Source organism: Eucyclogobius newberryi, unplaced genomic scaffold (genome assembly GCF_026437365.1).
Source record: "Eucyclogobius newberryi isolate DKJ021-1_F unplaced genomic scaffold, fEucNew1.0.hap1 SCAF_5, whole genome shotgun sequence".
NCBI classification, from domain to species: domain Eukaryota; kingdom Metazoa; phylum Chordata; class Actinopteri; order Gobiiformes; family Gobiidae; genus Eucyclogobius; species Eucyclogobius newberryi.
In genome coordinates, this window is record NW_027316167.1 from 18,824,953 (window position 1) to 18,843,716 (window position 18,764).

At 39.2% G+C, this 18,764-nt stretch overlaps 2 protein-coding genes across 4 annotated transcripts in view; both read left to right on the forward strand.

Moving 5' to 3' along the window:
- rras2 (RAS related 2) overlaps window positions 1–18,764 on the forward strand; it is a 316,645-nt gene that overhangs the window by 14,280 nt on the left and 283,601 nt on the right. The window contains exons 2-6 of one of the 2 annotated variants that reach the window (XR_011931260.1): window positions 735–822; window positions 1,576–1,678; window positions 4,079–4,187; window positions 5,106–5,224; window positions 5,307–5,780. Coding sequence is in view for 1 of the 2 variants with exons in the window: in XM_072465828.1 (XP_072321929.1) it covers window positions 735–822; window positions 1,576–1,678; window positions 4,079–4,187; window positions 5,106–5,224; window positions 5,307–5,394 (507 nt within the window). In the remaining variant the exon portion in view is untranslated. Of the gene's footprint in view, window positions 1–734; window positions 823–1,575; window positions 1,679–4,078; window positions 4,188–5,105; window positions 5,225–5,306; window positions 7,049–18,764 lie in introns of those variants that run through there. The other variant, XM_072465828.1, reaches the window with a different exon arrangement.
- Window positions 9,459–18,764, forward strand: part of tub (TUB bipartite transcription factor) — a 28,585-nt gene continuing 19,279 nt past the window's right edge. Inside the window, exon 1 of one of the 2 annotated variants that reach the window (XM_072465050.1) lies at window positions 9,459–9,628. In XM_072465050.1, coding sequence (XP_072321151.1) covers window positions 9,573–9,628 — 56 coding nt within the window. In that variant the 5' untranslated portion in view covers window positions 9,459–9,572. The remainder of the gene's footprint in view (window positions 9,629–18,764) is intronic. The other variant, XM_072465049.1, reaches the window with a different exon arrangement.

The window sequence follows — 18,764 nt, forward strand, 5'->3', positions numbered from 1 at the left end:
ATATTGTATATTTAATTTATTTTGTTATTTTTGTTTTGTGTACAGCGTGTAATTTAAAAAAAATAATAACTTACACCTACATATTCTATTCACTGATATTCAATGTACTCATGTCAGGCCAAAATTATAATTTTTTTTCCTTGATCGTGCAAAACTAATACTTATTAACATGGCTAGGGACAAACCTAGTTTTGTGTTGCATTTAAAAAATGTATTTGCAACGAGATGATGACTTTTCTTAATGTGTTTTCAGGGGAATAGACTTGATTTGATCTTCTTTGCACAAAATGTTGTTGAATAGATCCTGCTAATAAATCTCAGCACCCCTTCGGGGGCTAAATTAGACCACCTGGCTGGCCAGGTTTGGCTTGCGGACCCCACTGGTGATTGAGAGTACTTTGCGGCTGTTTTTGGTCTTGCCATCAACTTGCCAAAGGGACACAGATCAAAATGAACCTGCATGGTACATTTACATGCTGGACTAACTCATCATTAATGTGAATTAACATAAACATATAATGCACAGATATTGTGAGCCACGGCGTAAACCGAGTTCATCCATCTTCCCTTTACAGTTTGTTGGTAATAAAGGTCGAGGTCATTAGGCCTGTTTCAACCACAAACAGGAGTAAACAGTGGTCTTCCATGCTGACAGGAGTGGCCCACCTGTGTGCTGTTGACACAATGTTCCTCACACATGTTCTTTACGTGTCTCTTTCTGCTCTCCTCTGTAGTCATACTTCGTCACTGACTATGACCCCACCATCGAAGACTCCTATACCAAGCAGTGTGTGATAGACGAGAGGGCTGCGCGGCTCGACAGTAAGTGCACTTGGCCCCAATAAACATAAGCAGGGATTGAAAAAATAAATGTAAATTATAACTGCCAAACAGGGCAGTTTTTTACGCATTTATTCCTAATAGAATATAATCCAATTGAAAACAGTGATACATTGTCAAATTGAAAGCAAAAACACAATTTATGTCACAACATCAGATTTTAGAGTTACAATTATTGTGAGGAAAACAATAATGGTTTAACAGATTTATTACTGAGACCACAACTAAGCAACAGTGAAACCTTTCATTTTCATTCATTCTCATTGTTTAACACATTTATTTTCTCTAGTTTGTGATCAGCTTTATGAAATCAAACTTTAAAATTGGCCAATTTTAGGAAATGAATAACCAGATGAAAAAGTAGTTTAGTACATAACAGTAGACTGTGGACTGAATTTAAAAATCATACAATGATCACGATTATTATTCTATAATACTTACATTATTACCTGAATAATCCCAATTATCGATTTATCTAATAATCTTGACATTCCTACTTGCAACATGAACATTTGAAAAGTTCCATAATTGTGTATAATCTTGTGTTTAGCCACATTCAGTCAATATTTCCTTCAGGACAACAAAAGCCTCTACAACAAAAGCACCTGGTGTCACTATCCAACACTGAAAATAACTAAAATACAGAAATACTGGGATTTACTATGGATACAAATATTAGATGTTTGAAATGCATGTATTGAATAGTTTTTATTAATTTAAATACGTTTGCTTTAGTCCTAGACACGGCTGGACAGGAAGAGTTTGGAGCCATGCGAGAACAATACATGCGAACAGGGGAGGGCTTCCTGCTCGTCTTCTCTGTCACTGACCGAGGAAGGTGGGGGACACCAGCACATGTGCTCTGTGTACACTCCTCTGTTTACTGTTCACAACTGTGCACCATCCTCACCCCTCCCTCACCCCTGACACCCTCACCCCTGACACCCTCGCCTTTAACACCCTCCCTCGCCCCTAACACTCCCTTACACCCAACACTCTCCCTCACACCCAACACTCTCCCTCACACCCAACACTCTCCCTCACACCCAACACTCTCCCTCACACCTAACACTCCCTCACACCTAACACTCCCTCACACCCAACACTCTCCCTCACACCCAACACACTCCCTCACACCCAACACTCTCCCTCACACCCAACACTCTCCCTCACACCCAACACTCTCCCTCACACCCAACACTCTCCCTCACACCCAACACTCTCCCTCACACCCAACACTCTCCCTCACACCCAACACTCTCCCTCACACCCAACACTCTCCCTCACACCTAACACTCCCTCACACCCAACACTCTCCCTCACACCCAACACTCTCCCTCACACCCAACACTCTCCCTCACACCCAACACTCTCCCTCACACCCAACACTCTCCCTCACACCCAACACTCTCCCTCACACCTAACACTCCCTCACACTCAGCACTCTCCCTCACACTCAGCACTCTCCCTCACACTCAGCACTCTCCCTCACACCCAACACTCTCCCTCACACCCAACACTCTCCCTCACACCTAACACTCCCTCACACCCAACACTCTCCCTCACACCCAACACTCTCCCTCACACCTAACACTCCCTCACACTCAGCACTCTCCCTCACACTCAGCACTCTCCCTCACACCCAACACTCTCCCTCACAGCTAACACTCCCTCACACTCAGCACTCTCCCTCACACTCAGCACTCTCCCTCACACCCAACACTCTCCCTCACACCCAACACTCTCCCTCACACCCAACACTCTCCCTCACACCCAACACTCTCCCTCACACCCAACACTCTCCCTCACACCCAACACTCTCCCTGACACCCAACACTCCCCCTCACAGCTAACACTCCCCCTCACAGCTAACACTCCCCCTCACAGCTAACACTCCCCCTCACAGCTAACACTCCCCCTTAAACCTAACACGCTCCCTCACAGCTAACACTCCCCCTTAAACCTAACACGCTCCCTCACAGCTAACATGCTCCCTCACAGCTAACACGCTCCCTCACAGCTAACACGCTCCCTCACAGCTAACACTCCCCCTCACAGCTAACACTCCCCCTCACAGCTAACACTCCCCCTCACAGCTAACACTCCCCCTCACAGCTAACACTCCCCCTCACAGCTAACACTCCCCCTTAAACCTAACACTCCCCCTCACAGCTAACACTCCCCCTCACAGCTAACACTCCCCCTCACAGCTAACACTCCCCCTCACAGCTAACACTCCCCCTTAAACCTAACACTCCCCCTCACAGCTAACACTCCCCCTTAAACCTAACACTCCCCCTCACCCCTAACACGCTCCCTCACACCCAACACTCTCCCTCACACCCAACACTCTCCCTCACACCCAACACTCTCCCTGACACCCAACACTCTCCCTCACAGCTAACACTCCCCCTCACAGCTAACACTCCCCCTCACAGCTAACACTCCCCCTCACAGCTAACACTCCCCCTTAAACCTAACACGCTCCCTCACAGCTAACACTCCCCCTTAAACCTAACACGCTCCCTCACAGCTAACACGCTCCCTCACAGCTAACACGCTCCCTCACAGCTAACACGCTCCCTCACAGCTAACACGCTCCCTCACAGCTAACACGCTCCCTCACAGCTAACACGCTCCCTCACAGCTAACACGCTCCCTCACAGCTAACACGCTCCCTCACAGCTAACACGCTTCCTCACAGCTAACACTCCCCCTCACAGCTAACACTCCCCCTCACAGCTAACACTCCCCCTCACAGCTAACACTCCCCCTCACAGCTAACACTCCCCCTCACAGCTAACACTCCCCCTTAAACCTAACACTCCCCCTCACAGCTAACACTCCCCCTCACAGCTAACACTCCCCCTCACAGCTAACACTCCCCCTCACAGCTAACACTCCCCCTTAAACCTAACACTCCCCCTCACAGCTAACACTCCCCCTTAAACCTAACACTCCCCCTCACCCCTAACACGCTCCCTCATTAAATCGTTGCATTGTAGGCCCCTAATGTATTCCGTTCTAATACATCCCCTTGTTCCCTTCAACACTGTTGACTTCCTCATTTGATACTGGTCACTTATTTCTAGATTTACAACATACTGAACTTCTATCTGGCTTAAGCAGCATATTGTTGTGTGCAGCGATAGTTTACTTCTGCATTATAATCTATCTTGTTTCTGAACATTCACCTTATACTTGTGCTAAATGTTATGCCTGTTTGTGTGATTCACAGCTTTGAAGAAATTTACAAATTCCAAAGACAAATTCTCCGAGTCAAAGACAGAGATGAATTTCCCATGATCCTTGTAGGCAATAAAGCAGATCTGGAGCAACAGCGACAAGTAAGTCAGACGCACAGAGAGGTGCCAACCTTCTGATAATGTTTACAGATAACAAGCCAACTGCAGCTGGCAGATCAGGAACAGGAAGTGAGCGAGTGCGTGAGTGCGCGTGTGAGTGAGTGCGAGCGCGCGTGAGCGAGTGAGTGCGTGAGTGCGTGAGTGCGTGAGTGCGCGTGAGTGCGCGTGAGGTGCGCGTGAGAGTGCGTGAGTGAGTGCGTGAGTGAGTGCGTGAGTGAGTGAGTGAGTGCGTGCGTGAGTGAGTGAGTGCGTGAGTGCGTGAGTGAGTGAGTGCGTGAGTGAGTGAGTGAGTGAGTGAGTGAGTGCGTGAGTGAGTGAGTGCGTGAGTGCGTGAGTGAGTGAGTGCGTGAGTGAGTGAGTGAGTGAGTGAGTGCGTGAGTGAGTGAGTGAGTGAGTGAGTGAGTGCGTGAGTGAGTGAGTGAGTGAGTGAGTGAGTGCGTGCGTGCGTGAGTGAGTGCGTGAGTGAGTGCGTGAGTGAGTGCGTGAGTGAGTGCGTGAGTGAGTGAGTGAGTGAGTGCGTGCGTGAGTGAGTGAGTGCGTGCGTGAGTGCGTGAGTGAGTGAGTGCGTGAGTGAGTGAGTGCGTGAGTGAGTGAGTGCGTGAGTGCGTGAGTGAGTGAGTGCGTGAGTGCGTGAGTGAGTGCGAGTGCGTGAGTGTATAAAAGACACACAGAGGGGATCACACTGTCAGGAGACGAGCTGGGACACAAGAGAGAAGATTATGAAAAAATGATGAAAATGTGGCTGTGTGAGACAGTCCTGTATCCTAGAGTGGACCTACACTGCCCCCTTTTGGTGTCCATAGACAACCTGCGCTCTACTTATGATTAATGTTTTCATATCATGTATTTATTGTGGTCAGTGTGATCAAATCTATATGATTTTTAAATCTCTTGTTGTAGGTAACCCAGGAAGAAGGACAGCAGCTAGCCCGACAGCTGAAGGTCACTTACATGGAAGCTTCAGCCAAAATCCGTATGAATGTAGACCAGGCTTTTCACGAGTTGGTTAGAGTAATAAGGTCAGTTGCGGTTATTAGTCTTTTATAGCAATTATCTTATGTAATTGACAAACTAATGGGTTGTGTTTTTTCCAACCTACAGAAAGTTTCAAGAGCAGGAATGTCCTCCTTCACCAGAGCCTACGAGGAAAGAGAAGGACAAGAGTGGGTGCCACTGTGTGATCGTGTGAGTGGCCTTATTTCACTGTAAAGCCCTCTGCCCCACCTGCTCTGCCTCACCCATCCTTTGAGGATGACTGCCTTCTCACCTGCATGACTCCAGACAGCTATGGTCCTCTGACCAGAAACCACTGTCCCAGGACATCTGTATGGACCACAGACAATGCCAAATCAACACCACTTTACCTTCAGGTGTATAAAGTCCAACACTAAACAATGCCTTGTGAAATCTGCTCAACAACTTCATCCTCTGTAGTCTGAAGGACCTTTCTTGCCTTGTAGTGACCTTTGTACCTGCTACCAGTGAATGAAAACTATATATCAAGAATGTTATTGACTTCATAGTTGCCCCGTCTGACTCACAGAGGGGTGATCAAATGAAGTCTTGTGTACTTGTGTGCCATAAATTCATTCACTCCCATGTGCTTATCTGCTACTGTATAAATGACTTTTCTTGTGATTTTACAAAGTGTATTTCCTATGACTGATTAAATCACCACAGTACAGTGCGTGAGGATGATTTTGGTTTTGCATATATGAAAGTGAATATGAGTTTGTATATATAGTGAAATTATAATACCAAGGTAGCCTGTATATGAATGCTCCTGTGGTAAAGCTCTACAGCTGTATTCTACAGCTTTTTTTGCTACGTCTATAATTTCTTCTTCATCTCAGTACTCAAATCATAAGTGTCTACTGTATTTGATTTTAAAGTCTTAGATGATGTAGGGCTCATATTCAGCATCTGTTAAATGTACAGAAATATTAAAATGTCTGATGAAATGTGGTTCAGTTAAAACTGTATTACACACCTTGAACAACACAGTGGTAGCACATTTTCTAGCTTTGTCATGTTTTAATTCAAGCTCTGAATATTGTAAATGATGTATTAATCTTAGACTCAAACTGCTAAACCCTTCACGTGAGTCCAGATCATTCCAAATCTCTATGAAACATTTTATTGACATTCACCATCAAATGTATTATCATTCCACTTTATATTTGTCCTTGAATTCTGCAGAACTTGTTGTAATCATGTGTGATTTGTAACAAGGACAGCATTGAGATGCACGCCGTAAACTCCAGTTGGACCTGTGCTCATCTGTGCCGCTGTGGAGTTCCACAACACAAAGTGCTGTTAGAGCCTCAGTACTTCTGTGGGCCAAACCAGTGAAGTACTGCAATCTGTCGCCTTGTCATCTTGTAAAATACACACATCCGATTGTGGGAGTATGGACTTGAGTAAATGTTTCTACTTTTATACATTATTTTCTTATAAAACTAGTATTTTTATATGTTTATAAGTGAATACACATCCACAGCTCGGCTGTATCTGTATGTAAAGAGGAATATTTAATTCTCTATTTCTTTTAAACTAAAGATTAATGTTGGCCCAAATTTTGATAATTTGATATGAAATATTCCTTCTATGAAAGTAGAATATATTTATCTGGTGTTAGCTTCAGCTTGGTTTAAAATGGTGACGCCCAGTTTGGGATTGTTCAGTTTGGAAATGTACTTACATAAGAGCTTTAATTAAATATTATATTATTGCCACGGTCCATCCTGTTGAAAATTGTACATTGAAATCATAATGTTTTTTCCATAACAGTGTTGACTGTGTTCAGCGTTTTCATGCTAAAATAAAATTAAGAAACAATGAGCTATAGACTACTTGAGTTATTTCTAACACAATGTAGGCCACTGTAGTAACAATTGTACATGTTACAATTTATTCTATAAAATAACCATAATACACGGCCTGTGCTGTGTTTCAGTGTTGAAAAGTAAATAAAACACACTGTAGGCCTGGAGCTGTTGATGTGCTCAGACTGGATGATCAATGATATAATAGATCCATGTGGATAATATAATAGATCCATGTGGATAATATAATAGATCCATGTGGATAATATAATATAATAGATCCATGTGGATAATATAATGGATAATATAATAGATCCATGTGGATAATATAATGGATAATATAATAGATCCATGTGGATAATATAATAGATCCATGTGGATAATATAATATAATAGATCCATGTGGATAATATAATGGATAATATAATAGATCCATGTGGATAATATAATGGATAATATAATAGATCCATGTGGATAATATAATAGATCCATGTGGATAGTATAATAGATCCATGAGGATAATATAATAGATCCATGTGGATAATATAATAGATCCATGTGGATAATATAATAGATCCATGTGGATAATATAATAGATCCATGTGGATAATATAATATAATAGATCCATGTGGATAATATAATGGATAATATAATAGATCCATGTGGATAATATAATGGATAATATAATAGATCCATGTGGATAATATAATAGATCCATGTGGATAGTATAATAGATCCATGAGGATAATATAATAGATCCATGTGGATAATATAATAGATCCATGTGGATAATATAATAGATCCATGTGGATAATATAATAGATCCATGTGGATAATATTATAGATCCATGTGGATAATATTATAGATCCATGTGGATAATATAATAGATCCATGTGGATAATATAATAGATCCATGTGGATAATATTATAGATCCATGTGGATAATATAATAGATCCATGTGGATAATATAATAGATCCATGTGGATAATATTATAGATCCATGTGGATAATATAATAGATCCATGTGGATAATATAATAGATCCATGTGGATAATATTATAGATCCATGTGGATAATATTATAGATCCATGTGGATAATATAATAGATCCATGTGGATAATATTGTAGATCCATGTGGATAATATTATAGATCCATGTGGATAATATAATAGATCCATGTGGATAATATTATAGATCCATGTGGATAATATTATAGATCCATGTGGATAATATTATAGATCCATGTGGATAATATTATAGATCCATGTGGATAATATAATAGATCCATGTGGATAATATTATAGATCCATGTGGATAATATTATAGATCCATGTGGATAATATTATAGATCCATGTGGATAATATTATAGATCCATGTGGATAATATTATAGATCCATGTGGATAGTATAATAGATCCATGAGGATAATATAATAGATCCATGTGGATAATATTATAGATCCATGTGGATAATATTATAGATCCATGTGGATAGTATAATAGATCCATGAGGATAATATAATAGATCCATGTGGATAATATAATAGATCCATGTGGATAATATAATAGATCCATGTGGATAATATAATAGATCCATGTGGATAATATAATAGATCCATGTGGATAATATTATAGATCCATGTGGATAATATAATAGATCCATGTGGATAATATAATAGATCCATGTGGATAATATTATAGATCCATGTGGATAATATTATAGATCCATGTGGATAATATAATAGATCCATGTGGATAATATTATAGATCCATGTGGATAATACAATAGATCCATGTGGATAATACAATAGATCCATGTGGATAATATAATAGATCCATGTGGATAATATTATAGATCCATGTGGATAATACAATAGATCCATGTGGATAATACAATAGATCCATGTGGATAATATAATAGATCCATGTGGATAATATTATAGATCCATGTGGATAATACAATAGATCCATGTGGATAATATAATAGATCCATGTGGATAATATTATAGATCCATGTGGATAATATAATAGATCCATGTGGATAATATTATAGATCCATGTGGATAATACAATAGATCCATGTGGATAATATAATAGATCCATGTGGATAATATTATAGATCCATGTGGATAATACAATAGATCCATGTGGATAATATAATAGATCCATGTGGATAATATTATAGATCCATGTGGATAATACAATAGATCCATGTGGATAATATAATAGATCCATGTGGATAATATTATAGATCCATGTGGATAATACAATAGATCCATGTGGATGATCCTGTGCGCTGCAGCCTCCGCGCAGCCACGCGCAGCCACGCGCAGCCACGCGCCCCTCCGCACGCAGCCACGCGCCCCTCCGCACGCGGCTGCGCCATGGGGGCTGCGCGCAGTGGTACGACCCGGAGGAAGAGGCCGTCTCCCACCGCTTTCCCTCATTCATTTGTCAATTCTTTTAGTTCGCGTTTGTGTCTCGTCCCAAACGTTTATTTGAGTGTGATCTGTGAGCGTAAAGCGCGCGGACAGTGGGACATGGAGGGAGTGAGCAGCAACAGGAGCATGTCTTACAGCAGATGGAGTTATGACAGGTACATCAGCACCTGACCACTACAGACCACTACAGACCACTACTGACCACTACTGACCACTACTGACCACTACTGTCATGTTTGTGTTTCTTCTGTCAAAGTACCAGCCGAACATGGTCTGACACAGACTGTAACTAGGCGCTGTAAACGTCTTCTTATTGCATGGAAACGTGTGGCGGTTTACGTGGGCTCTTTGGCGACGAGGATGCTTGATGCAGGCAGTGGATCCTTTTATCAAGTCTTATTGCGTCCACTGTCATTGTTGTAACTGAGTATAATCTAAGTAAGTCCAATATCTCTTACAAATATACAGTTTGTGTTTGTTTTGTCTTGTGACTGTTGTCATTGTGCTCAAATGTGACAAACCAACAGCCTCTTTCAGTCTGTAAACATGATATTCAGTTCTATGAACACATTCAAACATTTGCTTTGAATAGGGCTTTTCAACTATAACGAGTATGTCTTTAGTGGTCGACCAGTCAGGGATTATGTTTTCGATTAGTCGACTTGTCAAACGATTATTGTTGCATTGTGTTTTTGTTTTGTTTTTAATATCTCTAGGCCTGCATTTTAAAACCAAATTAAGGTCGCAATTTTGTGATTGAAATAGTGTATAACTCACAGGATTTGATTGAAACATCTGATTGTTTATTTTTTTTTGACATTATGATTTAATAAAGTCTTTTGGCACGAGTTTAGTGTCACAAAACAGACATTTCAAAAGCGATACTCGATTTCATTAACCACAATGATAATAAAAATACTCTTTTTAAAATACTACTGCTAATAATGATATTTGTAATAATTTATTGGATTCATTACAATACATTTCAAGACATCCAAAGTGCTTTACATTGCAGACAAAATAGACTAATACTAATTTAATTTTCACCACAAAATAATTATACATTCGTACCAATAATTGTACATTCTAAAACTGTTTGGGAAAGGTCTAATTTTGTCCCGTTGTTATTATTATTATTATTATTGTTTGTACTGATAGCGTTTAGTTTCAATATTGATTAGTATCTGATTTAAGAATTTGACAACCAATCTGCACTCATGGGTTTCAGGTTTATTTTCCGGACTTTTCCCCATTAAAAAAATATCATATTTTGTTTGAATTGTCAATCGTTATCACAATAACGCTGGATTTTCATCACTCTGATACCAGATTGTCCAGTTGACGTTTACGATGCTCAAACTATGATTACAATTATATGAACAGTTGACTGGGCACGATTTTTCAGACAAATTGTTGCCGCCTTAGCATTGAGTAACCTTGCAGCGCCAACTATTGAAGTTCCTTTCAAGAGCCAATGTTTGCCTCAAGTGTGAATGAGTCAGTGATTGAATGGGTTCAGAGCTAAGTATGCCTCTCTCTTTTCAGGTAAGGGCACATTGTGAGCTTGGTAATGCAGTGCAATCAAAATGGTAATAGCATCGGATGGCTGTAAAACGGGATTAATTATGAAGCAAATAACAAGCTATTGCTCCTCATCTATTGTGCCGGACTGATCACTGATCTAATTGATTGCCTAAATGTAAATGGCTGCAGGATATTACTACTACTACCACTAATAATACATCTAATAATAGAAGTTATTGTTCTTGGTCATTTGCTTGTTGGTTATTTATATTCTTACTGCAGTAGAATAAAAAAGAGGATATTGTTTGTTGAGTTCAAAATGGCCACCTCTTTTCTTTGTTTTTGATGACTCTGCATATTTTATTTAATCAAAATCTTGAGCCTGGATCGTCGTAGCATAAGTTATATTACCAGTATGCTTCTGTTTGAGGATTGCACGTTAATACAACAAATATTTAGACTTTTGACACGAGTCTTCGCGTTCTTTCATCCTGTGTTTCTTATTGCGCTACATTTGAACATGTCAGTGACAGTGATGTCGATGTGCATTGACACGTTTTCCGTTGGTCTGAATAAAAGGTCTTGGTCAGTGCTTTCGTTCATGGAGCGTCTTTGGGGTGACCTAGAGTGTACACTGTGTCCTGGCACCCACTCAGTAAACACTGTATCCTGGAGATGGATGCTTTATGTGGGCCCGGAGATACTATTATACTATTCAAATCCCGTCAAGAGGTGAATCTTTTGAATTTAGCATGATAATGGCTCAGTACTTAGAATGCACACAAGACTGCAAACTCCAAATGTTGTCAGGCTTACTTCCTTTCTATTTCTCGGCGCCTCCTAGTGTGCAGTGTGCAGTCAACCGCATATTGATTAGGCAACGATTCAACTGCTCAATTTAACTTTGCACTGACACTTAACAGCGGACACAGTTTTGTATTTAGATTTGAGATCATATTTTGAAATACGATATTTCACAAAGCATGCATTTGTATTCTTAACATAGAATCAGACTTACTTACACTGGCCGTCATTGTAGGATGTTTCTCTTTGTTTTATTGATCATGACATTGTACCTGAAATCGACACAATTTAAGTGCTACACACACTTTGAACCACCAATCCACTGGGTTCATTTTGCAATTGGCTCCAGGGCTTTTACTCTATCAATTGCTCAATGGTTCCATAGTCAAACAATTTTCACCAGCAGCAAGCTAGAGAGTCAAATCATGAAACAGTCTTGAAAAATAGAGAACCAGATTAAACAATGTTCAAGGAAAAATCAAATGGATAACTGTCCACTGTCCTTGGATCCTCCTTCTTGTGAGGAAAAACTACAAAAACCCAGGCATGTTTTAACCAACAAGAACTTCTTTAGTGAGCCATGATGACACCATTAGGGCAGTGCATTGATAGCAAAGGTAAAATAATCTCATTGATGTCCTCATGACAATGTGATGCTGGAGTCACATTCATGTTACACAAAGGTCTTGACTTCCAGCTGAGTTGTAAATAACAAAGAGTGACACTGCTGGTGCCTTTGTGGATCTGATTGTAAAAGCGCTCCAGGATACTAAGTCACTCTGAGTGTTGCGCAACATTTTGTATTCTATGGTTCTTCAAATGAGCAATATGTTGTACTGAGGAGACACCTTTTGTGGTTGATTGGTGAGTCCATTTTGTGCTTGACTTGAACCACGGACAGAACATTTTTCAGGCCCATTTTGGGGCAACTCTACTGCTCTCAGCCCATCCTCTTATGTCCTTTGTCATTGGAAAGTTTGTTGTTGTGTGTTATATGTTGCTTGTGATGTGTATCCACATAAATATATCAGTACCTCAGTCGCCTAATAAATGTCAGCTTCCCTGGGGCCCTGAGCACCTTCCACCAGAATCATTGTCAAAGGTTCTGCCCATGTTATTCTGGGGCTTGTTTGATGTAAGTTTGCTGATATGAGTCAAGTATGCTCTGTAATAACAGGGCACAGCTGGTAGGCCTAACCTTTTATGTTCACAACATGGATGACAACAGTCAACAGTGGAAGCTGTGCAATAGTATCAAACTGTCTTGTGTCCATGTCTGTGAAAGGTCCTCATCTATTTATTGCTTCATCGACTTCTATTTCGAGCAGTGGCATTTGCAGATTTGAGCATGCAGCAGGTGAGAATTACTTCAGGTGAAGTGTTTCTCACTTCACAGTGAGAAAATCAGTAGGACTCTCTGATTTTATATCAAATGTATCAAATGTTATACATGTGTACAGTGTACAAACGTATGATAAAAGCATACGTGGATCTTCATATCCTAATTAAAAGCCCCCATTGATCTCATTCACCAAGTCTAGATGGCCTGTTTATGGACCCACTTTCAACCCTTTGTGTTGTCAGTCCCTTTTGCATCAAAGTGCATGTGTGGGGTTTGTTCTTCACACTTATTAGACTCAAAGACATGCAAAGAAAACTGTGAATAAATCCATTCTTCTTCCACTTATTCCTATTGGTAGGTTTTGGTATAGACAGCACAGACAACAAGATTCAAGCAATAGTGTCAATAAACTAAACTTTAAACAGGCATGTTTCTCATTTTAACCTTCAATTAACAGGGTAAAAAACCTTTGAGATGGAAACCTCTTTTTCAAGAGTGACCTGGGCCAAAGTAAAACAAACATTATGAAAAGTATGTGTATTCTTTGGAATGTTATAGGCAAAGTGAGAACATCTCCATGGAGACAAGCAGGCGGCAGATCCTTCACCAGAAAAGTTATGATTAAAGTTTGTTGAGAAACAAGCCTCTTGTTTTGCACTTTTGGCTGAAATCACAGTGGGGCTTTAATAATCTGTGCTACTGTAATGCATTGGCTGCACTACAGTCTCTACCTTTCCCCTTCCATTCTTTTAGTCTATTGAAGTACAAATGATATGTTTCTAATCTCTAATTATGACTCTAATTATGGTGGGTACCTGTGTTCAATATTGATCACAGTTTTACACCAGTAAAGTGGTTGTTTATAAAGAAAAGTTAAAAAAGTGTGAATTCATCCCACTAATTCAGGATGGAACATTTATGCTAAAAAAACATACAACATAAATTGCTGACCCTTTAAACATTCATTTAACAATTTAAGTTAATCATTTCATATATTTTCATCTGTAAAATATAACTATTGTGTAAATTAAGATGTGCTTTTTCCAGTGTACAACATGGTTGCTAGGTAACAGTTATGGATTTATCTATTGTGATGCCATAATTTTCAGCCAGGAAGTAAAATTATACAGAAATGCCTAAACTAGGGTTTACTAACTGGGGAAGTGTTTTGTTTTTTAAATCTTATATATATATATATATATATATATATATATATATATATATATATATATATATATATATATATATGTGTGTATATATATATATATATATATATATATATATATATATATATATATATATATATATGTATATATATATATATATATATATATATATATATATATATATATATATATATGTATTATATTTATTTAGAATGCCTTTAGTGATAAGAGCAGTCTAACCTGTCATATGCATGCTTGATGAACATGAAATAAACATCCTTGTGGTGGCTGTGTTCTATGTAGCAATTGTGTTTAATCAAATGTTTAATTAACATCATCCATATTTTTGGGAAAATACTACATGACAAACTTCTGTATTCTATTTGAAATCCATTGCCAATATTGCAATAAAAGCTGGAGAGAACATTTGTTATCAGACTAAATCATTCATACAACACATTTGTTCTTCCTATTATCTGCGTGTTCCTGCAGAATGAAAAAGATTCAGTCGAATTTGTAGGTGGGGAATCCAATTGTAGTGTGACACAGCGCCCCCAAGTGTCTGTAAAAGCTCACTGCACGCGCCACATTGGCCCTTCCCCTGCTGGTCACATTGTGTACTGCACCAAACAGCTTCTGCTTTGGCGCTTCCACTGCAGCGCGAACATCCGTCACCAATACGACCGCTGACCAGACAGTGATGTGATTGTGTTTGCACATTTGGGTCTGTGTCTTTTTCCCCGAGACAGATCTTGTGGTTATTCTGGTGCGCTTTTAAATGTTAATTAGTCAGTGCAGTTGCCATGGCTACAGGATGGACCAGCAGAGGAGGCTGTGACAGGCATGAGCCCCATCGCACAAAGATACAGCAGGATTAGGAAGCAGGTGTCACTAATGTTTCCATCAGACATGATAAAAGACATGATGGTCCACTCTGTGTGTTAAAGCTTAGGGGGTTTAAATATCAAACACAGATCTTCATTCAACCATAAAAGTTTAGCTTTAGATTTTAAGTATTTATAATAAAAAAGTAAGCCACGCATTTTAATTGACAGAGTATAAATTTCAGCTAGTTTGGTTGGAAAAAATATAAAAGAAGGGAAAAAAAATACAAAAGATGGAAAAAAAATACAAATGTGTAGCTTCAAAATTGTATTTGAGCTTCACAAACAGTATAATTTGTGATAAAGTATGTCATGAATCTGTAGAAAAAATTAAGTAATTGTCCAGTAAAACCTGAAAATCTGGATTTTGCCTTCATCAAAAATGCTAATTGTCGGTCATAATCTCTCCTATTACATAAACAAATAATGTGAAATACAGTAGTAAATCTCTTTAATGTCTTAATTTAGAGTTGTTTTACTTCGACAAATCCACCTTAATTTTTCTTATGTTGTGATATTCTGAGATTATTCCCAGTCCGTCCATAGAAATCACACTACGTTCCATTTCACTTATGCCTCCATGACGGAGAGTCTATACTTTGTATTTTTACTCCAACATTTCATAAAAGTTAGAATACTAACCGTGTATAATGAAGTCGATTTGATTGTATTTGATCATTATTCACCTTTATCATTTCATTTGAATGTACAATAATATGCATAGAGTGACTTATGATGGCAGTTAGATTAAACAAGGCTTAAAAGAGCTTACAGAGGGTGCGTCACAGACATTGCTCCCCTTTCTCATGAGTCCTGTGTCTGTGCTCAGTCGTTTTGTGGGTGTGGGCCGATGTACGTCAGGCGTGTGGGAGGAGGCACTTCTCATCTCAAGACTGTCATTACTGAAAGGACAAGTTAAATATACTCATGAACCTCTCGTTTCTATTCATCACAGGTTCACTCTTACACTTTTCTACATAACCAATCAAAGCACAATTCAAATCACCCACTCATTAAAGGTGCACTACGTCACCTTTTGGTAGAGGGTATGCCACCTGCTTGTCTCCATGGCGATGTTATTACTTTCCCTGTAATGTTCTTCTCGCTGGCATTGAACATATCTAGCTTGCGTTTATTCAAATGTAGATGTTTTTTTTTTAAGAATGGCAGGTGTCTCAAAAACACCTGCCATTCTTACTGTGAACGGAGTCGCCTCTCCACAGATCTGACCTGTAACTTGGCCTGGTGGCAGCTCTTGCATGTCTTCATGGAGATACATACATTTAACACCATACTGGGGAACGTTCCAGTCAAAACAATAACACGACCAAAAGTGACACAGTGCAAGTCATATCTGAACTCGATATATCTGCATTTATTACATTGTCATTTGTTTGTTAGTGACTTGGTTGTCAAATGTATTAGATTTACAGTCTGCAGCCGGTATTGATAATAGTAATAATGATCTGGACTATACAGACTTTAAAACACATACAAAAATACCTTTTTATAACAAAGACAGAGGAAATGCAACACATTTTCATGATCATATTTTCAACAACAATACACTTCATCTGTAAATAGTGTATTCTCTATTGCAAAAGCTTTCATTCATGTTTTGTCCTTTATTTGGTTGATAATGTTTTTAAAAATCGAGTCAACTAATCGAAAAAGATGATCTAATTCAGATTCTGCCCTGTCCACAGTCATGGATGAGATATTGCTGATGCCGTATAGAAAAAGATTGTTCTGGCAGAAAAGATGTACCGTTTTATTTCCATAGACCAGATTTGACCAGATCAAAACGCCAACAATTTGAATCTTCTCATTTTGTGACAATGTGTCGAGTAGTTTCTCAAATACTCAACAGAGTAACTTCCAATGCTCAGCTGATCGTCTGAATTCCTCCCACTGTTGGAGTTAAGGTATAGGTGGTGCGTCTGAGAGCGCCACATCTTTGTCTGTTGCCCCTGGAAACAAGACGGACTCATTCAGGGATGGGTGAAGTGCCATTATTAAGCCGTCCTCAGCCAAGTGCTAAATGTTCTCCACTGAAACAGCACAGCGCTCTCTCTCATGATGTTCTAATCACTAAAAGGTTATGAGGCTGCAAGAGCATGGGAAAGAGTACAAATATACTGTGTACCACTCGGACTAGGACTCGCCATTTATTAAAAGATTAGATGCATTGTAATAAGTGATGTTTTGTCATTGGGCAAGACACTTAACTCACCTTTCTCCCACGTCTGCGTACACTTATTCCTGCCTTAATAAAGCATGAACTTATTTTATAGTGAATGAATAGTTTATTCAGAGTGATTTAGGCTTAGTAACTACTTCATAACCTTAATTAAGTTACTAAGCTTATTTTGTTCATGCTTTGTTACGACAAATTAGGCAAGGAAAATGTATTTGTAGAGCACAATTCGTACACAAGGCAATTCAAAGTGCTTCACAGAACAGGAACACATGCATACAAATCACAAAGACAGAAAATCAAACTGACATAACAGCTAAACTCGGCTAAAATGAAAGTGTAGTTACTATAAAGGGTCCCAAAAGTGTGACCGTTAAACCATTTATAACCTTAAAAACATGCTTACTGTATTCACTAGCTGTAGTTATATTTGTCTTGCATATGGAGTTATGGAGGGAAATCGCTCTATACAATACATATATATACAATACATCATGGTGCAGAGAGCTGAAACAGACCCATACGACCATTGAACTTTCATGGGGTTAGAACAGCTATGGAAGGAAAAAGAAAGAAAAATGCATTGAAAAAGATAACATGAGTGAAATTTCATGAAGTTAGTAAAAAACAAAACAACAAAAACGAAATGAGAATAGATTTTCTTTGACGTCTCAGAAGACATGTGAGAAACAGAGAAGAGGAAGACTGCAGCAGAGGATGGTTTGTGCACTGAAGCAGTCCATCTGGCTGCCGCTCTGTGGCACTGGGACACTGTCTGATCCGCTGTGACATTTTCTAATCCAAACCATGTTTTATGCGAGGAGGAGAGGAGACGATAACACACAGTATACTGTACTTTAGAGTGTTATTGTTCATTATATAGTATGTGATGTTTGTACACTTCTTCACCTTCTCTTCTGAAGCTTTTGGGTTTGCCTTTAGAAACAATCTCTTTCACTATTCCAGTCCCAGTTTACTACTTCCCTGAAATAAAAGAGTCCCTGTTTAGAGTAACTGCCTCTCAGAAACCTCCGGAGAATGCCTTTAGGATGAAGGCTTCAGTTTCCCTCGTACTGGCCACGTTTATCAGTGAAAACTGATAGTGTGTATGTAACTGCTGATTCATCTGTGGGCAGTTGTGTGTATCATACAGTAGTTGTAATCTCTGTTTAATTAGTCACACTTTCAGCTTAGCAAGAGCAACAGAAACAACACTATTCAACTATTCAGGAGCAAGTTCATTTAATGTATAAGATCATCAATTTCTCGTGAAGAGCTCGTTCAAGGTGATTTTTTACTGCCTTTTGTGTCTTGGGTAGATGAATACAAAACACAGATGAATCAATACTGACAAACCTAAACACAATCAATACT